At 41.0% G+C, this 25336-nt stretch overlaps 1 protein-coding gene across 4 annotated transcripts in view; it reads left to right on the top strand.

Moving 5' to 3' along the window:
* SMARCA2 (SWI/SNF related, matrix associated, actin dependent regulator of chromatin, subfamily a, member 2) overlaps positions 1-25336 on the top strand; it is a 175166-nt gene that overhangs the window by 3006 nt on the left and 146824 nt on the right. For all 4 annotated transcript variants that reach the window (XM_043891441.1, XM_043891442.1, XM_043891443.1 and 1 more), the window contains exons 2-4: positions 10285-10545; positions 14214-14340; positions 20801-21184. In XM_043891441.1, the coding sequence (XP_043747376.1) occupies positions 10321-10545; positions 14214-14340; positions 20801-21184 (736 nt within the window). In that variant the 5' untranslated portion in view covers positions 10285-10320. The remainder of the gene's footprint in view (positions 1-10284; positions 10546-14213; positions 14341-20800; positions 21185-25336) is intronic.

Below are 25336 nucleotides of genomic sequence, written 5' to 3'. Positions count from 1 at the left end.
GGTGTTATGTAATTTTAGTAGCACACGGGTGCAAAGCCCATACTGGGCTTCTCCCCTCCTTTGTTTATATAACTTTTGGGAGAGTTTTGCAAGGTTCCCCCCCTCCCTCCTTTTTCTTCTTTCCGTTGTCGACCTAATGGAGCTTGGTGCATTTGAAAAAGTAAAGCGACCTGGGTGAGTATATTATTGAGAGGTGCTATCCTTAATCTCCTGGTTATTATGCAGACTGTGTCCCTAACTGTGTGTGATGTTAGAGCATAAGGAAGACATCAAGGATACACGTTTGTCTACTGCACTGAGTGGTTATTTTTAACGTCTCTGTACATCAGTAGCAGAGTTAAAATTTCAACTTCCACGTCAAAGGACTTTTTAATTTACACCTGGATGTGCCATGCTTGTTGGCACAGAAAGATTGCTGTTTTCGTTACTGAATGGAAGAAAATTTCTATCTAACTCAGAAACCTGAGTCAGTAAGACTCAGAAACCTCTGAGAACTGCACTGAAACAAAAGCCATGCCCAGTGTTGTTGTGTGTATATACTTACATTGGCACATTCAAATGTTTCAGTATTATTTTATTTGCAGGACCATTGCCCAAGGCTTGTTTGCCTATACTAGACGTGCTAGGCTTCTAGCTTACCTCTAGCTTCCTGGTGAATTGTTAAGAGGTGTGGCAGGTTTGAATCCAAGTTGGTGAATTGTTATGCAAAGAAAACACACTTTTCTCTTTTAGGAATCTAATTGCCCTTTTATTCTCCTAGACATTTTTTTTTTTTTTTAAAGCTCCCTAACAACTTGAATGTTTGCTGGTGGGAAGAGATTTGGAGATACCCATTAGGTTCATAAGATATTTATGGATGTGACTTAAAGTAGAAAAGCAAACCTGTATACAACTACTGCTCTACCTTGTTGGGGGCATTAAAGAGAAAAGTCGTATTGGTGGAGAACATTGTAAAATAAATCAGAGGAATTTGGGGTATCTGAACCCTTAAAAAATTGGCAGAGGTGAGAGGGCGCCTCCTTCCATGAAGCTTTCTTCTCCTGAGTGACATCAGTTACACCCCAACTCGGGGACTAGCTGCCCTGTGGGGTTTCACAGAAAATATTCACCGCCAGAGTGTGTTCAAAGCAGCCTTAGATCTTTTCTTTTGTTCAGTTTTTTTAAGTGGTTTTTGAGCATTTCTCGTCAAGTTTCTTAAAAAGTGCTTTGACCAACACCTGAGGCTTGGAATTGACAAAAAAAAAAAAAAACCAAAAATGCCTTTGCTTCTGTTATATTGTTAATGTTTGGGTTCTGTTTAAAATATTTCTGGCACTATAACTAGAAGGGAACACTTCGGCAAAGAAATAATTATTTAAAACTTTTTTCTTTGATGAAGTTTAAGATAACATAAAAGCACATCTCATGCTTTTCTCAGAGATCATTGTGGTACCCTTTATATTCCGGTAATATCTTGACATTTCATTTTAAGGCCTTATTATGTATTGAAACAAGACCATGAAAGAGAAGACTTTCATATATTATAAAAGTGGTGCCATCCTCCAGTGTTTTCGTGTTGAGTTTTTTTTTTCCTTTAGAAGTCTTCCTTTGTAAACAAGGCCTTTGTCAAACTCTCCTAGGTCAGCAGCTTTTTGATACTCCAGAGAAATAATAAATCACTGTTTTTGACATCTTGACATGGTGCCATGAGAAATGAATTGTCATAAATATAATGCTAAGGAGTGTTTCCCTACACTAGCATATTGAGATTGGTCAGACCTGATTTAGTCACCGAAAGTTTTGATTTTCACTGTTTCTGGTCAGGATGATTTTAGAGAAGTCAGGGACAATTTGTTGCTTAACACGAGTGGCCTTAGAAACTTTATATAAATGAGTCACTTTTCTGCAGTATTTCTGGTGAACAGATGAAAAAAATTCCCTAATGTGAAAAGCCATTTTTCGGGAGCTGCTTCTGATTTTTTTCCTGTTCATTTTTTTTTTTTCTATGAAAGAATGATCATCTGAATTGTTCCTTTTTCTTAAACATATTCTGTAGGTGGTTTTGAACAATAGTGGATGCTGAATTTTCTGTCATCTTTGGAAGTGTTTGTTTATGGAACTTTAATCTCTAGCCAGTTAATAAAGTCATGGATCATTCTATGAGTAGTTGAAAATAGAAAATACAGGTGGTGGCCAGTTATTTGGTAGAGTATTTAGGAAGGCCTGGGATGTTTACTTTTTCTACATAGAAAGTCATGACTATACCAGGGAATATAGAAGTCTTAGAACTTAGTTCTGCCAGAGTCAATATGAAGCATAGCATATTTATTTGCCTAAAAGATATTTATCACCTAGTTAAGTGGGATCTTGCAACCAGGGTTTGGAAAATTTTGCAACTTAATTACTGTTTATTTTTACTTTTCCCCTTCATATTAATATAGCCCTTTTCTTTGAAAGTGTTTAGATATATTAGAAATTTTAAATATACAGTCAAAGATACTTTAATACTTATACTTATCAAAACATATAGCACAACTGATGAAATTCAGGAGCTACATAGCTGAATTTTTTGATTGTTGGATATAAACATTATTTAATTTTAATTATGAGAGAACAAGTCATTAATTCACTCATTTAGAGTGATGCTTTAGATACGAAATACAGGATTTTTGACTGAAATATTAACATAAGTGGTGGCCTTCTGGACTTCATTATACATTATTATGTAACTGAAGCCTACTGTGAATTGTGATGTTTTATTAGATATGAGACTTTCAGAACATTCAAACAGTTATCAATTAGGAAATACGCCTGTAGAATTTTATACCTTTAAAAATAACACAATATTCTATGTAGTGTTAGGTGTGTAGGCATCAGTCTTCCACCTATATATCATTTACCTCTCTGCAAGCACTAATGTTTTAAAAATGTTTTAGAAACTGACCTAATTTAAATATGGGGTGACCCTTTTATAGATCGATGAATGAAGTTGATAGAAGTTAAAATAAATTTGAGGTTTAGAAACTATTAAATAATAAGTCCCCTCTCCTTTTGTCATTTTGTTTAAACTGAATTCAGAATTGGGGGATTAAAATTACTTAAAAAAAGAAAAAAAAAAAACCTCTGACCAGAAAACATTGGGGTATGTTATTTTACAGGTGAACAGAAGTCTAAGGGAAATTCTATATCAGTTTATGTTAGGATTGTATTTTCTTGTTTAGGGTAACTGTATATTTCTTTACCTACTTGAGACTGTATTGTCCAGTTTTGACCATCCTACTAGGAGTTAAGTCATTGAACTTGAAACTTAAATCTCCATGAGGAAAGCTGGGCAAGTAATAACATTGCAAATATTTGCAACTGTTTGGCAGTTTTCTGTTGTGCAGTATTCCTACATGTACTAAAATGCTATTAAGTGAAGTCTATAAGTCCATAAAAAATGAATGATCTGCAATTGAGAATTTATGTCTTTTAAAGAACGTGCCTGAACATGTATGAATAGTGAATTGTAAACCGCACAGATCACGTGATACAGGGAGAGATCTGGGTGAGCTCTCTTGAGTCCACAGGGCAGATATTCTTCGTGATGGGGTAGGATTGTGGCCGGAGGAGGCCAGGGGTGAGGGCGCTGGGAACTGATCATCTGAGATCGGAAGAAGTCCTGAGATCACAGGCACCGAGCTGAAAAAAAACTGTGAGAAGACCAATGTACCAGTTTTGACCTGCTTGCCCAGAGCAAGAGGTTCCAGTTGGAAGAATTTTCAAAAGATAAAGTTGGAAAAGGTAGAAAGACTTGCTTTCCACGGGGAAGCATGAATTTTTTATCCGGCATGGTTTGGAGTCTTCTCTCAGAAGTTTGGAGCAACAGAATTCATGAACAAAAAGGAGAGTTATTTAGCAGATTGTGAATTCAAGTCGAGGTTGGAAATTGAAGCCTTTAGAAGGATCCGCGTGATGATGTACATTTTTCTGCGATAGCTCACAAAGTGTTTTCATGTGGAATATTTTATTTGCTTTGTATCAAAATTGATGTTGTAGCTGGCTGCTGTTACACCTGTTTTGTAAGAGAATTTTAAATTCAAAGGTCAAATAAACTACTCTGTGATTTATTTTTTAATAGCATTAATTATTAACACTGTAAATGGCCATTTTTCATTTTAACTGCAATGAACTTGAAGGGTTTGTGCTTGAATTTTTGTTGCTGCTGTGAAAGTTGGGCATATCAAAGCTCGTCTGTCACATAACCAAGTTTCGTTCAGCATATAATGGTCAAGTTTTACTGCTCAGTCAGCGTGCGCCATGTCAACCAGAAAAAGTTTTTAAAATATATACGTGTTTAGTGTGTAAATAAAATTATCTTAGCTAACAGAGAAGGAAGTGGCTATCATTGATTCTTATCGGCATCCCAGATGAGGTTGCCTTGCAGAGGGTCCTAACAGAACCTAGGAAGGATGGGTGTGTGTGTACACAAATTAGATTTCAGGCGTGTCACGCTTTGCTACTAGCTTGTTGGTTTGTCTTTTTGGGTTTTGACCAGTTGCCTAGCAGTTTGGGTTGAGCTGAATTTGAGAAGTGATAGTTATCTGTGATTACCTGTGGCCACAAGATTGGGGGTTAGACAGGTGCTCTCTACTGGAGGGCTTTGTTGTTGAGGGGCTTCTAGTACTTTGGGTTTTCTCATAAATACCCTGCTTAAAAGAATCTTTCCTTTGTGGAAACATTGGCTGTCCTCACCGAAGAGATCATCCAGTTGCATCACAGGTAGATGCTTCTGAGAAGGCAGCTCATGGTATGTCCAAGGTGGTAGAGTCAAGAGCCCAGCTCTTGTTGAGGCAGCGCCTGGGGCTCATGGGGCTGTAATTAGCCCTTGAAGTTGGTTGTTCTCTCTTGTCCTGAACAGATCTGCCTCGGGGCCCTTGCCAGTTCTGACTCCGGGCAAGGACAGTCCCAGGGCTTTTTATTCCAAGTAAGGGCGGCAGCTCACATCCTAATTTGTCCCCTTGACTCAATGATGAGGAGTTCACAGAAAACACAGCACACTTTTCACGCAACCACTTTTTAAAACCTCCTCAACTTTGAATGGTAAACTGACTTGGAATGGAATGACGACGAGAAAGCTGTTTTCCGAGCTTCTCTAGAGTTTCGGGCCAGCCACGTAGAATACTCTAAGCCCAGTGTGGTTTTTATCTGTGGCACAAATCATATCATGCACTGTTTAAAGTTGCACGTCTCAGGCCAAGAAGCATGAGGGCTTTGGGGATATTTCACCACCTATCCAGACAGCCTTGGCCTCTGAAAACGAAACTTCAGATGGGTTTATTTCTTTTATCTTCCTGGCTATTTTTACCAACTCTCCTGCTCACCCATCAAGAACAGCAACACTTGTGTTCCAGCTCCAGGGAAGTTGTTACTTCTTGTGGGGGGATTATCAATTCATTTGTAGAGAAGGTTACAGAGAAAACAAGAAATCCTTCAGGGTCAGGGGAGATGGTCTGAATCAGCAAACAGACATAAAAAGAACTCTTATCTTAACTCTCTCCTGAGCCTTATCATTCTCCTTAACAGCCAAAAAACTTTTAAAAGAGTGATTTTTAGGATAGTGAACTGGGCCCGTATGTGTTTCTTTAAACACAGCAGTGATAAAGGTCTGCTGGAGAGCCCACGCCCCCCACGCTTCCTTATTGTGTTCGGCGAATAGTTATTTAAGAAGCATTGTCTAGTCAAGGTGGCTTTGTTTCCCCAAACTTTTTCTGTGACTAGAAAACCACAGTTTCTAGTAAACACATGTTTATTATCTACTTCAAGCCCTCACTGAAACATCACCTTATCCATGAAGCCTCCCTTAATTCCCTTCTCTTGCCTCTGCCCTCTGAGATGTAATTCTGCCCATGACTGCAATGGACACTCCAGCTCAACCCCTTTTGGTCTTGCAGGAGCTTGCGTGTTTGTTCGTTTCTTTTTTCTCACTGCTATATATGGATAAGTCTCGTTTCTCCATCAGACTTGCCGAGCCTTGGGGTAAGCCCTCTGGTCATTCTTGTACATCCTTCATGCCTTCTGTCCTGGGAAAGGGTCAGGACATTTGAGAATAGATCAGTAAAACAGGTCTTCTGGTTCTTTGATTAAATGTCACCATCCTCTTAAGTTCAGAATGTTTGTCTCTGCCTCATATTCTTTCAAGGGCTTCTCTTCACTTCTCTGTCCCTTCGTACATTAACATGCGATCACGTGAAGCCACGCCCTAATCCCATTGGGATACCTCCCATTGTTTCCATCTTTGTTTCTGCTCCCTGCGCATCTTTGCTCAACCTGAGTGACAGCTCTCCAGGCTGGTGGATGGCCTGGCTTGCCTGATATTGCCCTGACTCGGTCATGGGCCCGGAGTCAAGAGACAAAGTCACCCACAGATGTGACTTTGGGCAAGCTCTGTGGTCCCTTTGTGCTCTCCTCTTTTAAACGGGGACATGACAAGATGTGTCCTCAAGTCAAGTCACTGAAATGGTTCAACCCATAGGGGTGTGTTGTTAAGTATTACTGCAGGCATAGGGGTCTTTCAGCTGATTGGAGTAAACCACAAAGGTAGATGTTTTGTCGCTGGTTGTCCTGGTTGGACTGGTGACCCTTAAAATTCCATGAAGTTGAACTCCTTTTAATATGCAGATGGGTGTGCCCCAGGGCTTTGGGGCTTCCTGCTAAGGGGAGAGGAAGGAGATTCGGGCAGAGGGAAGATGTCTGCGGTGGCTGGAGTTGTGGGAAGCACCAACGGCTTTTATTTTTAAAAGCACACACTCCACGGTTGTAAAGGCAGGGTCAGGACGAAAAAAGACAGGGTGTACTGCTGAAAAATTCTTGGCTAAGAACACAGCGGCCTGGCCCTCGGGGAGTGCTGGTGTGAGGTGGAGGGAAGCGTGGCAGGGAGGATGGAGGCGGCGGGGGTGGCGCCGGCAATGCCAGTGTAGGCCCTGTCTGTGTGTTTTACCTCCTCACACACACACATTTTCTTTATTGTGTTGGCCCCGCAATTGTGGAACAGGTCATTCTCTTTGGTGACTATGTAAAACTCACCCCCTCCCCCTCCAACACCAGATAAAAATAGATTTTGAGTGTTAACTTTGTGGAGAGACCAAGAGCTCCTGCCCCATCAAGGTGACCAGAGCTATAGCCTCTCCCCCATCCATCCTGCCCCCAACCCCACCATCACCACCCCATCTACCTCACTTCATCAGTGCTTGGAGGAAAGAAGAAGAGGCTTTGGATTTCTGGGCAGAGGGGGCAGGAGGATGGGTGAGGGAGAAGATGGCTTGACCAGTTCTGGACTTTCAACCTTCGCTGCAGGGACTTAGTAATGCCCTGCGCCTCTGCTCAAGACTTGCCCCTCTTGGGAATCTACAGCACCCAGTTGTTATACGCTATGAGAAAGTCTGATTATGTCTTGGAGCTGTACCATGAAGTTGCTCTCATCAGAAACGAGAGGAAGGAAAAGGAGGCGAGGATGACATCCTCACCTCTGAAAGGTGCTCCTCTTTGGTGCCCTTGGGTGACGGTGGGACAGCACGGATCCCGGGTCCTGCTGGGAGGGTCACCAATGAATGTCTCCACACAGAAGATTGGAGGAATCAGGAGATGCTGCAAGTCATGGATTGGCAGATGCAGAGAGCCTTAGATGCTCCAATTCCAAGCTCCGACGAAACTGAGAAGCCCCAGAAGAAAGGCGCTTTGCCCGGGACCCTGAGGGTTGGTGGTGGCCCTGAGATTGGCAGACAGGAACCCAAGGTCTCTGGGCTCCCAGTCAGAAGCCAGAGAGTCACATGCAAGTTGCTCAGTAGTCCAGATCCCCTAGCTGGGCTGCATGAGGCATGTTTGCTCATTTGTTAGACTATGCCGTTCCTCTGAGCTAACTTCTTGTGTTCTTGTGTGTGTGCTCATCTATGCTATTTCATGGACACATGCATTAAGGGTGTGCTTCTAAAGATCCTCGTCTTAAGAAAAAGTTTCCCATGTGACATGTTAACATTCCTCTATATACCCATACTTTTCTACTTCCCGTCACATATGTTTTCCCCTAAGAAGTTTTCAGTAGTTTCCTATAACAAAAAAATGAGGAGCATTTTTATGGGACTGTATACCATTAATTACAACCTTCTATGAGATTCCCAGGTGAAAATTATTATATATGCAGAAAATCATTAGATATTAAAATATAAAACATGAAAAGTAGGACTACCAGGCTGACTGAGCATTTGTATCTTCATTGTTCAAACTTGTGGTATCTTACCATCATAGCCACTGAAGCCAGTTTCAAGGTAAACCATAACAGGAAGTAAGCAATTTCCTTTTATTCACTAAAAAATAAAGGGGTTTATTAGTTTGCTGATATACATGAAAGAACATTTAAACTTGGAGTACCCCTGAATTGACGTCAGCTTCCTAAATTTAAAATGCTGACTGAACGTGTGTGTGTATGTGTGTGTGTGTGTGTGTGTGTGTGTGTGTGTATGTGAGGGGGTGGAATGCCAAAAAAAAGGTTACTTCTGCCTGCTTTGTTAATCACAAAGAAAAAATAATAACATTTGGCTCTCTAGTGAATTCAAGGCTATAATTCACCATCCAAGCTTCCCTGTTGTTTTAGAAACCACTTGAACGGGGTTCTCTTAGTACCCCCTTGTATCAGCAAAACAGTTTGAGTGATCCCTTGCTCGAAATCATTCCAAAGCAGCCTTTCATCGCTTCCTGTTTTAGCCCTAATTCATTTATCAGATTGGCCCAAATCTTGCCTCCGTTGTTAAGATTTCTTTGTTTGAGCATACCTTGAACACTGACTGCTCTCCTAATTTTTTATTTTTAAATAATTGACTCTATTAATAGTTTGTCCATGCAGTTTTGTCTACAGTTCATTCAATTTTTTTTTTAACTCCACACTGGTTGGACGTGCTGGGGAAATAGGAGCAAGGAAGAGCAAGTCCTTGCCCTCACGGCCCTCACATTCTAGAGATTCCTCAAGAGGTGACGGTAGTTAGCTAAGAATGGAAGTAATGTGTGTGCGTGTTTTAGTTTTCCCTCTAACCTGTCATTTCTCTGTGGACAGAGCCCTGCTGTGGGTGACCAAGCCCCTGTGGTCTAATTTCAACCCTGCCTGTCATCAGTGGGCACACAAATCCATTTAGGATTTTGTGAGTTTGGCATCAGAATTTTGTGCATACAGGTGTGTGCCCCAGGTGACATAATAAATCATCATGACTTTCCTGGGATCATTCTGGACCATGGAGACATCAGAATTCAGAAAACAGCTTATTTCGTCATTTTGGCTCATATCCAAGAGTCAGTCATACCCACTCCATGAGGCAGTTCCCCAGTGGGGATGCCAGGAAGTCTTGGTGCGTAGGAGATGGTGTATTGCTTTGCTGGAGAACTGAAATTTCCACACCTCATCAGTGTGTAGAAATCCAGGAGTCAGAGATGACTTCTCTTGTGACTCTTGGACCCCACAGAGGGCTGGGATGAATCTCTGGCCTCAACTGTACATGTGGTCTTCTATCCATTAACTGGTGGGCGGACACATCTTAACCTGTCCTTCCTAGTCATTTCTGCTGCAGTGGAGGTGGCAGGGGTGGGGAATGATGCTCAGTAAGGGTAACTGCTTGTTGTGCCAGATTCAGAGCTGTGGTTTTACGTGTACTATTGCATTTTAGTCTCAGTGCGTAATTGTATACGTGGATATTTGAACCCATATTTGTCCAACTCCCATAACCTCTGCTTTTCCCATGATTGGCAATTCCCTTTCATTCTCAATTTATGGAATTGTACTTTTCCCCCCTTTTGACTATCTAGAATTCTCTGAGAAGTTTGAACGCCCATTGACTTATGCAAGTGGATCTTGGTTGGGTACATCTTTAGGAATTTTGTATTTTAACGGCTTTGGGGGGGGCGGTTAATGACTTGTAAGGTGCCCAAGTAATGAAGAGCATCTGTTGAATTCAGTAATAAATTTCAAGCTTGTTTAGAATTCTGCTTATGTGTTAAATTTTAGTTTCTCCAGTGAGCCTTTTTTTTGCATCTTAGATGATTTATATCTTTCTGGAGAATCATTTAGAGTTGTTTTTTCTTTTAAACAAGTGGTCTTCATAAAGAGGAGGGCAGATGGATATGGATGTGTATATCACACCCTCTGAAGCATCTGGACCAGACAGGGGAGTTCTGTTTGATGTTCGTTACAGAAATGGCACCACCAAATACTAACAACTGTTTTATTCTGATCTTAACATCATGTTTAAAACATCCCTTTCTCTTTTCTTCTTTCCATCTCAGTATCACTGTACCGACTGGCAGAGACAGGAGAAGTAGATGTCCACGCCCACAGACCCTGGCGCGATGCCCCACCCGGGGCCTTCGCCAGGGCCGGGACCCTCTCCTGGACCCATTCTTGGGCCCAGTCCGGGACCTGGACCATCCCCCGGTTCCGTCCACAGTATGATGGGGCCAAGTCCTGGGCCTCCTAGTGTCTCACACCCTATGCCGTCGATGGGGTCTGCTGACTTCCCTCAGGAAGGCCTGCATCAGATGCACAAGGTGAGTCCATTCTCCTTCCCAGTCTTGTCTTCTGAGTCATGGATGGCTAATAATCCCTGATAACCAACCCCCCCCCGACTCTTTTTTTCTACTGTGGTTAGCAAGAGCATCAGCTAGGTTTTTTTCTTATCTTGTACCTTATTAAAAATATACATTATTAGGCTCTTTTATGGTTACAGATGTTACACCAGTCAGGAAGATTTGATCTTGGCTTTTAAAAAAATGTTAGCTATAATATGCAGCTTTGACAGATTCTGTGGATTGGGGGTTGCAGGTATTTTGACTTGGTGAAGAAGTAGGAGTAAGTCTTACTTTTTTCCCCCAACTACGTCTGTTAAGTAACTTATACCATCTATGAGTAACATACTGAAAATTATCCTTCCCTGAAAAGATCTCATAGGTCCCAAAGAGGAAAAGGGAAAGTGAGTTTTTTCCTAAAGCATATTTTCAGAAAAGCCTTGATAGAAATAAAATAGTTTCTAGGGAATCCTTGAAAATGCACTTTGCTCTCTGCCTGTGAAGTGGCTTTCTTCTGGTTTTGGAAGAGGGCTCTGATTTTGTAGAGCCCAGGCCCAGTTGTTATTAAGATTATAATAATCTGCCATTTGTGAGATTCAGGTTGTAGCTGTGGGGATGATCATAGCAGTGTGACTTTGGTATTATGGCTTTGTAGGAGATGTGAAAAAGAATGGCCTTTTGAGAACGCAGACAAAATCTGTGACAATTTGTGTTGAAGAGTAGGAGTAACCACTGTATGTTACCTGAAGGTTAGGCCTGATGAGATGTATGGCCGTTTTACATCTTTTTTGGATGATATCACAGGTAGATAAGGTAGTGATGGAAGATACTGGTTTGAAACAGGAAGGTTACTGCAAAAAAGTGCAAGTCTTTTCTTTAATTGGTAGGACTGGAGTCAGTTTTAAGGTAAGGCATTGCAGCCCAGGAAGGGAAAATTAATTTTTCACAAATTTTTGTTATTTGACAGTTTTCAAATAAAAAAAATTAATATATACTTATTTTGAAAAGTAAAACCATATTGATCTAAATAAGTGGTTCACCCCAGGTAACAGCTTATTGTACATACTTTTTTTCCTTAAATTTTGACTAAGACTGTATGAAGTATTTTTTAATTAATTAATTAATTTTACTTGGAGAATAATTACAATATTGTGATGGTTTTTGCCATATAGCAACATGAGTCAGCTATAGGTGTACATGTGTATCCCCCCATCTGGAACCCCCTTTCTGCCTCCCTCCCCACCCTGTCCCTCTGGGTTGTCCCAGAGCACTGGTTTTGGGTGTCCTGCTTCATGCACCAAACTTGCACTGGTCATCTATTTTATATATGGTAATGTACACATTTTAATGGTATTCTCTCAAATCATCCCACCCTGGCCTTCTCTCCTGAGTCCAAATGTCTGTTTTTTACGAGTGTCTCCTTTGCTGCTCTGCACATAGGATTGTCGGTACCATCTTTCTAGATTCCATATATATGTGTTAATATACAGTATTTTTCTTTTTCTTTCTGACTTACTTCACTCTATATAATAGGCTCCAGGTTCATCCACCTTATTAGAACTGACTCAAATGTGTTTCTTTTTGTAAAAAATATGGAACACTTTATGAATTTGTGTGCCATGCTAATCTTATCATTCCAATTCTAGTATATGTGCTGCCGAAGTGAGCACTGTATATACGTTTTTTGCACCTTACTTTTCTCCAGCTTCAACAAAAATACCATCTAAGCATAGATTTGCATATTCAGGTGATAGATTTAAATTTTTTTCTTTTACCATAATCGAGCCATATCATCATTGTTAATTACTTTGAGACTTCTTTTTCATTTAACTATATCATGGATAGCCCTATAATATCTCCAAGGTCTCTCCCTGCTTTTTTGAGTTCTTTTAAATACAGATTTTTAGCTTGTCAGGTATGTAAAGAAATGCTTATTTTCCATATCATATTCATTAGGAGACATATTGAATATATAGACATATCAAAGTCATTACATTGTCTTGTGTTCATATTGTATTAATTGGAGGATTATATTATAGACTGGATCTGTCAGTTGCAAACCTTAGTACAGGTAGGTGAAATAATTTTGAGAGGGCTTAAGGATGCTTTCACCTTCGAAATGAAAGATAAGATTTGAAGGAAATATTTAGCTCACCTTTATTATTATTTAAGCATTGAAAAGTTAAACCTATTCGTAAGTGTTAGGTCATTGTTATGTTCTGAATTGTTTTTATTTATATCTTCTGATCCCTTCTGTTTTGTTCCCTAGCATCTTTGTCACATTTTCTCATCTTCTCTACCCCCATCGATGCTCTTTTTTGTTTTGTTCTCATTCTGCAAGTTTTGCATTTTCTCATCCTGCTTTTCTTCGGCCCACAGACCCTCAGATAATTCCCTGGGTGAGGACATGGTGAAGTGCCTGGAGTTCACACCTGCTGACCAGATGCTTCACTTTCTGAAAATCTTTTTATAGGCAGCTTTATTCCTTTTCTTTTCTCCTCCGTCTCCCTCTGAGCTTCAGCTTTTTGCTTTTCAACATTACTGGAAATAAATAAACAAGTGGCCTAAATACATCTGCTGTGTTGCTTTGATTTCCTCTCTATTATTACTATTTAACAGACTCAGAGACACTCTTTATACCAAATTCTTCCCATTTTTCTTCTGAACATCCTCTTTATGGTAAATTTCTCCTCTTTTCAAGTGCATGCTTTTGACTCTGCAGAAATTAACTTTCCTTTCTCCAAAACTGCAAACACTCATACTTTCTTGCTCAAAGTCATTTGGTTTCTATAAACTCCTGGAAATATTCCTTTCAGGCTGTTTTGAAAATTGCTATTCCAGTTTGAGGAGGAATAGACTTTTCCTTTCTCGAACACATGCTCCATTGCCCAATTCTGGATTGGATTAGTGTCCATTCAGTGGCTGTTTCTTGTGTGTCTGTTGCGTACAAGGCCTCAAGCCCTCTTTCCAGCCCCTGTGTTCTTCTTTTCCAAACTTTGCCATTTGCCTTTTTTCTTTCTTCCTCCCTCTGTAGTATAGCTTCATCTATTTCAGCCTCTTTCCCTTTTGGTATTTATCCCCATTCACTGCTCTACCCGTCTGTTTTTCTTTTCCCAACTGCCATGGAACTTTCTGGTTTCAACTTTTAAACTTTCCATAGGTTCCTTCCCCTCTGATGAAAAAAAAATTACCCAAAAAATAGATCATCACAGACATTTCAAAGAGTCTTTCTTCCTCCATTGAGACTTTGGACTCACTTCAACATACAGCAGGTTTCAGGACTTACTTAAAAAGGGTGTAGAAGAATAGTTTACATTTGTCTGCCTTGTCAACAGGACTTCATTTTTATTTGCAGGTTTTGACATAACCAAAAACCTTTCAACTGTTTAAAGCCTTTAACTTTTGACTTAACAGGTAGCTTTGCTGATCCTATTGGTGTAGTCTTTTATTTATTTTTTTGTCCCCATCTATGAAATCTATGTAGTATATAGTAATATATATAATATAAATGTAAAAATATATGGCTATCACATGGATAATAGATGATTGGGCCACAATTTTGAAGCCTTTATAGAATGGGATCTTAAATCACCGGATAGAAATATTGTGCCTTAAAAAGGTGCCTAACTGATGTCCTGTAAATATTTCAGCCCATGGATGGTATGCACGACAAGGGGGTTGAAGATATCCACTGTGGATCCATGAAAGGCACTGCTATGCGACCACCTCACCCAGGAATGGGCCCTCCTCAGAGTCCGATGGATCAGCACAGCCAAGGTTTGTGTCTGCCACGTACCTGTTTTGGGCTCCATATCATAGTCTTTCATCTTTCCTATTGTTATTTTCATTATGACTTGCAAAGAACAGAACTTGTCTAAGGATGGGGTCCGGCAGGTTTCTTTTCCCTGTAGAAATCTTCCCTTACCCCCCACCAACACAACTTTATGTTTGATAAGGGCAACTTTCTTTACAAAATTCTAGTAGTTTGATTGGCCACCTTGCGTCTGAGCACTCTGCAAAGTACACTGTGTACTTTACGCAGAATCTTTGCCCTGATCTGGTAAGATACATTGTATCACTGCAGTTTTATAGGTGGTGAAGCTAAAGCTCAGAAAATTTATTTTGCTTCTGTAAGCTTGCACAGCCAGTAAGTGACAGGTCCAGAAGGAGGACCCAGGTCTGCCTCCCAACAATGGCATGGATGGGTGATAGCAGGATGAGCCACCCATGTCCCTTGAATTGTACACTCCTCCTTCGTAAGGTGGCTTTTTCTGGCAGTGGAATAGCCTGTTGTCACTGGTGAATGGCTAGCTTAGTGTCTTAGGGCTACTGTAACAAATTGCCACAAGCCAGTTGGCTTAAATCAATAGAAATGTATTCTCTCTCAAAGTTCTAGAGGCCAGAAGTCCGAAATCAGGATATTAGCAGGGCTGTGGTCGCTCTGAAGTCTTTAGGGAAGAATCCTTCTCTGCCTCTTCCTAGCTTGTGGTGGTCACCAGCACTATTTTGACATTCCTTGCCTTGTAGATCTGTCATTCCAGTTTCTGTCTTGGTCTCCACATGACATTCAGCCTGCATGTCTGTATGTGTATCCAGACTTTGTTCTTTCTATAAGGACACCAGTCACTGGATCAGAATCTACCCTGATCCAGTATGACCTCATCTTAACTCTGTTACATCTGCAAAGATCCTATTTCCAAATAGGGTCACAGTCACAGGCACTAAGGGGTATGTCTTCAATATAGCTTCATAGAGGACAGGGTTCCACCCACAGTTCCACCCACAGTAATGGCCAAATCAATATATGGCAGCTTTCTCTTCTCTTGGTGCTTTTCCCTCTCATTGTGGAGGGCATATTGAAGATAGTGGAAAGTATATCCAAAGATATAATGTAACCTCTTTTCAGAATCACTTGTATGGGCATTTCAGCATGTCAGGGGCATGATTAATCCAACGCTAATTAACCTAATGTGTTGATATTCTAATTCAAAGTGTATGCTTTATGTGTTGTTGTATATACATTTTTGTAATTTAATGTATATGAGTTTTTTCCTCCATCCTTGATCAGATGTCCATCCACCTGAGGGGACGTTTTGACTGTGGAGGTGGAGAGACATGTATTCACTTTTATTTATTTATTTTTTCATGTGGACCATTTTTAAAGTCTTTATTGAAGATGTTACAGTATTCTTCTGTTTTATGTTTTTGGTGTTTCGGCCATGAGGCATATGGGATCTTAGCTCCCTGACCAAAGATCAAAACCCTACAATCAAGGTGAAGTCTTAACCACTGGACTGCCAGAGATCTCCCTGTATTTGCTCTTAAATACATACATACATATATATCTATAAAAGCAACTCATGGAGGCATAGGAGTACATCTTCACTAATATTCCAGCAGGTTTTTGAAGATCCTAGACTCTGATCTGAAATTTGATGGTAGGCAGATGTAAGTGTGACAAATGACTCGTAAAATCCTGACCATGTTAGAGAAAAGCAGACTGGGTAATTGGGACTTTTTCAGGTACAGAAGAAAAAAATCTGAGCCATTCAGGGGTAAGAATGTATTAAGACAATACTTTCAGGTTTATCATTTAAATTCTGAAGAGACAGGTGCCTTTACAGAGCTAATGTAGATCTCATTTTTAATACCTGGGAGGTGTAGATGAGTTATATTCAGTGATTCTCAAAGCCAGATGCTGACTCTGTCTGCTCCTGGCTTTGCAGTACTTCTAATAGTGGGGCCCTGGGACAATGCCAAAGGAAAACACTTGAAATGCATGAATCATAAGTGAGGCATTTTACTTTTATGTATCTTAAAATTTCTTTCATTGCTTGGTTCCTTTCTTGGACTTCTAGAATGATGATATTTCTTGGAATTTCCAACACTTGGCACAATGTCTAGCACATAACTGGATATTTAGTAAACTTTTTTCAATTAGGTAGAGAAGTGAACTTTGTGTATTCAAAAAACACTTTTAAATAGATCTTAATTTTTATATAACTTCAATAAGTTATAATTACTTTGAAATGCAGAAGTCTGCATTAATTAAATGGAATTAGAATTAGAATGTAATATTTTTCTCTAGAAGAGTAAAGTGCCTTGTAAGCTGGGGAATTCGTTATTTAAAATATGCTTTTGAATAAGGTAGTATTGGTATAATGCAGTATTATTCTATATAATGAGCTAAAAAGAATTTAGACTGCATAATAGCATATATCTTTTTTTTTTTTAATAGCATATATCTTTAAAAACTCCATTGTAGGAAGCCGTTTATAAACACACAGGTCCAAAGAGGTGTGGTATTGATCAGAAAACTGCCAGTTTTAACTACCTAGCAACCTATTAGGTTATTTTAAGGTATTGGTTGAGAAGCAAAACCATTTCCTTCAATAAATACTAAATTGTGTACCTTATGGTCCCGATGATAACATTGTTTATTTTTAGTCCACTGGATAGAGAAAGCCTTCAAAGGAAAGTATATAATATTTAATGTTTTGTGTGTGTGTGTGTGTGTGTGTAAAGAGAAAACTCATATAAAATTGGCACTTGAAAACTCAAGTTTATTAAAAGGAGAGAGGCTGATTGCCTCTCTCTCTGCAAAAAAGATGAAACTGGGGAGATAATGCCCTTGAAGCTGAGGGAAGAAAAACTGCCATTTTTTGACGACTTTTAAATGAGCAAATTAAACCAGATTTCAAAAAAAGCAGATTCTGCATCACCACTGTCATCCTACAGACAAAGGTATGTTTACTCTCAGGCAATTTCTTCACCATTTTCTCAACCAAAGATAATTATGCAAATATGTTATTTTGTTTTATGATTTAGATTTTTTTCTGATTTTTCCTGAAGTTTTATGGAATGCTAGTCATGTCAAAAAATAAAAAGAAATTTCTCTCTCTTTAACTGAAACACTGTCACATTTTTAATGTCATACTGTGATAGAATGATTCTATTAGCATCTACTGTAAATTCTAGGAAACAATTTTTCCCACCCTCCCAGTTTTTTTCTTACCACATTTAAGGGAAGATTTTGTTGTATTGATTAATTCTGGAAAATGATTTTTATTTCACTCTTAGTTTCTTTCTTAGCAAATTTGAGGTAAAATGAATTATTGTACTTAGTGCAACTAAGTGTCTCATCTTTATAATTTTGCCATGCCAGGAGTCATAGTTCAAAAGAACAATTTGATGAATAGTGTTACACAATTACATTTAGATTAGATTGTCTAATGTTTTGGTCAGTTGTATTAGGCATCCTGTGATTTATCACGGGTAAGCTATAATTGGTGACGACCTTAGGAAAGAGGACAGTCCAGAAGGCAGGAGACGTGACCCATTTTAACACCTGGTTGTATCCCTTCTCCCATGAAATGTCAGTAGCTATAGTAGGAATTTTTCTTACAGTGATAGATGCAAGGTTGGCAAAAAGGTGTTAGGGAGGTGCTTTCATAATGAACAAACTACCATTTTGCACCAGCATTACAATTTGGAGGTGAATTTTAACCTCATTAAGAAGGAAAAATGTTAATGATGAAGTTAAGTGTATGTTATTGATACTCTTTGAAAATGTTTATTGTTATAAATAACATCCTGGGGTTTGAATTTCTGCTCATCTTGCAGGCTGATTGCAGGGGCATTTTCTTAGGCTAACTTCTATGATCAAGTAGAACCCTAATGCCTGCATGATTTTTGTGCTCGATTATAGAGTAGGGATTTCGGGAATGAAGAGTTAGTGGTTTTTCCATTTCTCTTCAGGGCAGGATTACTCTGAATGGAGTTCTACATCTCACCAATTGATAGAACAAAACCTACTCTTGTCTTAGGGGATCAGGCTAAATTTGTTTCCCTCTCCAAATGGCAATTTGAGATAAAAGGAACTGTATCCTTTATTTTCTCTAGCCTTTCAAATGATGATGGTGAGTCCCCAGGCAGCGTGGGTCAGATATTGCTGAGCCTCTGTAATTCCATGCGGATACAGAGAGCAGCTTCAGCTCAAACTTGATTAAGTGTTGAAACACACAGCAGATGCCTAATAAACACCTATGTGATGACCTTTAAAATAATTGTGATGCCGGTGGATTTATTAATGGCAAAGACCTTTACTTTAATATTTTACACTATGTCTTAGAATGCCTTTGAGTTGATGAGTTAGCCCTCAGTTTGAATGGAAGACAGTGTTTTGGGGTACAGCAAACCACTCTGTCCTCTCCTTCCTCTTGGATCTCCCTTCAGCAATGTGCAGTCCTATATTTTTCCAGGAATTCTTTGGCCAGACTCTACAGTTCATCTCTTGAAATAAGTCTCTTGAAAATTTTGTTGCATTTTGACTTTTCTTTCTTAAGTATTCTTAAGTTTTCCATTTAAGTCTCTTTATCACCCAAACAGATTACTCTCATTTTTATATTACATTGTAAATGGTTCTGGGCTTCCCAGGTGGCCCCAGTGGTAAAGAACCCATCTGCCAATGCAGGAGATGTAAGAGACATAGGTTTGATTCCCTGAGTTGGGAAGATCCCCTGGAGGAGGACATGGCAACCAACTCCAGTATTCTTGCCTAGAAAATTCCATGGACAGAGAAGCCTGGTGGGCTGCAGTCCATGGGGGTCACAAAGAGTTGGACACACCTGAAGCAACTTAGCTTGCAGCATGTGAATAGCTCTAGAAGATTTTGGAAGCTTTCAAGCCTTTAACTTATTTTTATATTAATACAACAAAATTAACATTAGACCATGGAAAGAACATATGGCTTGGAATCAGGTGAATCTTGGTTACCAAGATCTAATTGTGTGACATGGTGTGTCTAATTACCAAGATCTAATTGTGTGACATTTTAAAAAATGAGGTGACAGCACATATCTTCCGGGGGTGTTGTGAGGATTGTAGAAAAAAAAATGTATACTCCATTCTGCTGACATCCCTCTAACTCTTCTTACCATTTCTGTGCTCCCATCATCCTTATATCTACTGGCCAGACCGCCATCTTGCTTTTGGTTTACTGGCATCCACCTTACACACTCATGGCAAAGTCCCTGGGGACTAATGATCCCCAGAGTCATAACCAGCGACCAGTGATGGAGTATAAATACCCCAGCTCCTTCCCTGGGATAATAGGGAGGCAAGTTACGTACTTTATCCCAGAGCTTTTGTGCATGAGGTTAATCTTCAGGCATGCACTACAGCAACTGACTTAACCATGCACTCATTGTTGGCTTCCACCCCTTCCTTATTTTACCTTTCCACACTCCTGTCAGTGTCCCTGCACCTTTCAGATATCAGCTGCACTCAGTCTTTCCATCAGGCTCTGTTTCCAGGGAAAACTCGGCTGAAATAGCATGCACAATGCCTGGCTTAGTGTCCGCAACCATGGAGGCCCTCAGTAATGGCAAATTATCCATTAAGTGCATAATAATAAACCAAATAATGTCCCCATGAGAGAGTCCTCATTCCGCACTGCAGTATAGCGGACACCCTCAGGTTCTGGTCTCTAGGTTGGAGCTCCTTTTAATGTATAATACTCTCCCCTGTGCCCTCCTCTAGGTGTGCAACAGCCACTACTAGTTCACCACCTAGGACACATGAAAGTGAAAGTCAGTCGGTCGTGTCTGACTCTCTGTGACCCCATGGACTATACAGTCCATGAAATTCTCCAGGCCAGAATACTGGAATGGGTAGCCTTTCCATTCTCCAGGGGATCTTCCCAACCCAGGTCTCCCGTGTTGCAGGTGGATTCTTTACCCGCTGAGCCACAAGGGAAGCCCAAGAATACTGGAGTGGGTATCCCTTCTCCAGTGGATCTTCCTGACCTGATTGAACCGGGGTCTCCCACATTGCAGGCAGATTCTTTACCAGCTGAGCTATCAGGGACACCTCTAGGACACATCGGGCTATCCACTACTTGAAATGTGACTAGTCCCAGTGGAGATGTACAGTAACTTAATACGGAAACAAAAATGTAAAATCTAATAATTTTTATTTTTTGAAATGATAATATTAGGGATATGCTGGTTTAAATTATATATTATTGCAATTACTTTTGTCTGTTTCTTTAAATTATATATATATTTGTCACACATATATTTTAAATTATATATAATCCCATACTTACTAAGTTACATATGCTTTAAATTTCTATCAGTCAATGCTGTTGTGGAAAATCATCAGGATCTCCAGGAATGTTTCTCTTTCAGGGTCATGGGGGGCAGCCTGTGACCTCTGCCCTTGTGTTTTATTCCAGGTTACATGTCGCCACACCCGTCTCCGCTGGGAGCCCCCGAGCATGTGTCCAGCCCTATATCAGGAGGCGGCCCGACCCCACCACAGATGCCACCAAGCCAGCCAGGACCCCTCATCCCAGGCGACCCCCAGGCGATGAACCAACCCAGCAGGGGTCCCTCTCCTTTCAGTCCGGTCCAGCTGCATCAGCTCCGAGCCCAGATTTTAGCTTACAAGATGCTGGCCCGCGGCCAGCCCCTCCCCGAAACACTGCAGCTTGCAGTCCAGGGGAAAAGGACGTTGCCTGGCATGCAGCAACAGCCGCCGCCACAGCCCCCACCCCAGCCTCAGCCGCAGCAGCCTCAGCCGCAGCAGCAGGCCCTTGTTAACTACAACAGACCATCTGGTAGGTTAATATGCAACCCAGTGAATAATGCGAAGGTCCAGCTCAGAGAAGGACGGCTAAGCACGCACAAGTGCTGGGCTGCTGTCAGCCCAGGGCCACCTTCTGCCGCACCTCGCTGGCTCCCTTGTCTGCTTTGCTTAGTTGGCCAAAATTCTTGGTCTCCTCTGCCGTGGGTCCTAGAGGGGTGCTTCTTAAACCTTTGGAGACTCTGGTGTGAGCTGTGGCTCTAAGCAAAAAGCGCAGTCCCCTGTGACTTTGCATTCCCTTTCAAGGGCTTCAAGGTTTGTCGGAAGCCCATCCGCCCTACCCCCTGCCAGGTTAGGAACCCCTGCACGTGGTGCGTTCCACTGCCAGCAGGCACGTCTCGAATCTCCTCTCCTTGAGCTATTTTGTGTCTGTTGATTTCTTTCTTTCTATCCTTTTGGTTGTGAAAACGCATTTGAGGAGGCTTGCAAGAAAGCATACCCATGGTAAAGAAATTATCAAGTAGAAAATTCAGAAACAGAGGGAAGTAGAATCAAAGTTGGGAGATCAGCCATGGGGGTGGGGGCCCAGGAGCTCTTGTGAAGGCTGCATCTGTGCTTCCAAGGTGCCTGGAGCTGCATGGTGGTCAGGAAAGGGGACAGGGTCAGGTGCCTGGTCCTCGCCACTCAGAAGGAAGTTGCTGACCAGTTTCTCAGAGGACACAGAATCTTTTCTAGCATGAGAGTATAAAGTAATTTTGCCAGGCGGGATTAATTTTTTAATTATTATTATTGTAAGGAATACTGCATGATAGAGGCATCGGTAACATTTGTTCATAATAGAGTAACAGAATCCACATGGCCTATTTCCTCTAGACCCTGGCATCAGAGCTGAGGCTGATTCTATAAGGAGCTGAGATGCGATAGTCTTTGGTAATGGGCTGGTGGTCTGCTTGATCCTGATGAGAGAATTCAGAGCTTCAGGGAGCTATGGGATGAGCTTCCATGAATGTTATTTTCTCTGGGAGGATTTTTGTTAGCCACTGGATAAGCACAAGGTTTATGGTTCTGTTCTACTAGAGCTTTGAATTCCAGAGAATTTGAATCTCAGGGAATTTGAGTTCCAGAGTCCCTCCTTGTCAGTGACACCCTTTCCTGTGAGTGGATCCCTCTCATTTGGGTCAGCCCTGACATCTGATCATTGCTACTGGTTTGGGATTATTGGTCTTCTTCTTAGGTTTTGGGACTTAGACATTGGGAAAGAGTTCAGATGATTTTTTTAAAAATTACTATTGTTCTTCCTTCTGAGTTTGTAGATGTTTCTTTCCTGGTAGAGGAAACCCTGAGTTGCCTACTGAAAGGGTAAACTCGTCTTGTTAATTGTAGATGGAGCCTTAGGAATGGTTTTCAAAAGAGCACGAAAGTACCGTGTCATCTCCAGACTTCTCTGTGTGGGCTGCGATGCTCTGGTAGGTGGAGGACCCCATGGGACCAAACATCAGTGACTGTAAAGGTTGTATAGGAAAGCTGCGCATTAGGTGGTAGTTTGAACACTCAGTATGTCTAGAGGCTTTAAAATTGCAAAAACTCTAGCTCTTAGGAACGCCGCCAGAGAGAATCAGAAGTGTACGTCTGTGTATATGTGTAGTTTGTACCTCCTGAGGGCCTGCCAGCAAACCTTCTGCTCCACGCTCACTAATAAGCACGGTGCACGTGGCACACATCTGGAGCGCGGAGACTCAGGATTCAACGCCAGGGGCCTCACGTTCTGCCCCGCCCTGGCACCCTCATGACCAGAAGGCTCACGCCCAGGGAAAGGCTCTGTCCCAAGGTCTGTGCACCACGTGCAGGCATCGCACGCCTGTGGGTAGAAAGGAAAAGGATCTCAGCTCCTTACCGAGAGCCTTGTATTCATATTCTGGACACAATGTCAACAACACTGGTGACCCTGCTAGCCCGCGTCTCAGTATCCAAGGAGCGTTATTAACTAAAGGAGTCCCCAGGAGAGGCTTAGTGGTCACAGTTGGAGAGGTGGTAGCTTAAGAGGAGGGAGCAAAGTCTGTGCCTCCTGAAAGGCCACTGTGGGACCTTGTCACAGAGGCACACTTCCTCGAGCATTGCAGCTGGTCCCTAGGGTAGCCCCTCATCACGGACCTCAGTGAGGTTTGTTATTTTTAACAATGACCTAGGCACAGCAGGAAAAGATGCCAGGGTATTATTTAAGAAGGCAGAAAGCTAAATGATTCATTTCCTCCAAAGTCACAAGAAGGAGACTACATGATGAAGTAAAACTTCGAGGATAGAGTTTCAGTTACCTGGATACTTGAACATAGCAAATCCTCCACGTCCTAACCAACACAATCCTGGGTGTATTTTCTGGATCATTTCCAAAAGGGAAGGCTCCATTTTATTTTTATTACTTTTTTTCCCTTTACCTGATGCCTACATCTTCCCTTGCCAGGCTCCTGGCGTTAGGGGGGAAACTCGTTTTATTACTCACTGTGTTTTTTGTATCTCCAGCCATCAGGCTGCATTAGAAATGAAACTACTCAGGCCAATATGCCAGAGCAGGCAAAGAGACTGCGGACAAAGGAGAAAAGAAGACACTTTCCTCAAATAAAGCAGACCCCTTCCTGCCATCAGGAGGGAGGTTACATTTCTGATCTTGTCCCCCAAATCTCAGATTTTATAGGGAAATGATCACCTTCCTTGAAAATGGCTTTTTGGTTTTTTGTGGGTTTTTTTTGGCAATGACATTTTGGACAAATTCAAGTAAGGCCAAAAGAAGTTTTTCTTTATTTAAGAGAACATTACTTTTATTAATTGTTTATCCTTCTCCTTTTAAAAAAAAATACTAAAGCAGCATAATTGCTTATAAATACCTCTGTCAATATTTCAGGGGGAAAAAAATCAATTTAAGTATGTCTACTTTCCTGGTGGTAGCTGTGATTTTTCTTTCGTCCCATTTGCTAGTGTCACTCATGTGCAAAGAGAGCTTTTTTGGCTGGGGTGATCTGCCTCAAACCCACTCCAAAGTTAGAATTCACCAAAAGTGATAGCGCCAGAGCCACCACCCAAGAGCTGCAGTTTAACCAGAGGAAGTGTGCACTGAACAGATGAGTGACACTAGTCCTTGCCTGCTGTGGGCTCCTCTCAAATCGAATCCATCATTTTCCAATTCTGATTCATTTTTCTTTTTGGAGACCAAAGCAAATTTCAAAATAGGAACTGAAAAAGTTTTTTTTTTTTTTTTTTATGCGGTGGACAAGGAAGATTTCATGGTAGAAAGCAAGAGTTTTATTGCTGGTTTTTTCAGTGCTTGTCACTCTCCTCCTAGCCCCTCTCATTTTTGTTTTTTTGTTTTTTGTTTTCCTTTTGTCATCTAAAATTTCTTAGTATGCTTCATTTAAGCCTCATTATTACATTTATCTTTTCAACCTCTGGAATCCACTTAAATCCTTATCTAATGCACAGACAGTTATTTGCATAAACATCCTTCTGTACCAGAAGGTAAAGTGGGAATTCTGTACAGAAATTCTGTACATGTGAGACTTAGGTAATTTAAGAAGTTTATTTACCTGTTTCTTGGATTCAGACATCTAATGAAGACTTCTCCCCTCCCTTAGCTGCAATGGGACGACACCCCTCAAGAGTGTCAGGGCATATATCTACCTTGACTTCTAAAGTGAGGACTGACAGGAAGACATATTTTGTACCTCAGACAGTTAAGCCTAAATTGTTGATATTGGTGAGAGAGTAGGAGATAGCTAAAGAACGTAATTTGTCTTTGATCTAAAGATACCAAGATGTGAGTTCTTATCATTCTGCAGACCACGAGTGTGCTGGTTGTCGAGAGATGCTTTCTGTTGATACAGAGCAAACCATTCAGGCAGCTCAGCTCCTGAAAGACAAGCAGCAAAAGAACACCTCGTGGTTAAGTAGGTGTGTTCTGGGCGTGTCTAATGACAGGCAGCTGCGTTCAGTCCCTTAGCCTCTGTAAGGAGAATTTTTTGTATAACCTGTTGGTCAGAGGAGAAAATAGACCCATGCGGTAAATGAACTGGCAGTGTTTAATTAGAAAGGAGTTTGCTTGTAAGTGACTCTGATGGGGACTTAGCAGGAAGCACATGGCAGGTTGACTTATCTGAGTATCTGTGCTGAATTGTATTAAACGGTGGAAACATTTTCA

This window comes from Cervus elaphus, chromosome 29, assembly GCF_910594005.1.
Source record: "Cervus elaphus chromosome 29, mCerEla1.1, whole genome shotgun sequence".
Lineage (NCBI taxonomy): Eukaryota > Metazoa > Chordata > Mammalia > Artiodactyla > Cervidae > Cervus > Cervus elaphus.
This window is presented reverse-complemented; position numbering and strand designations above follow the sequence as displayed.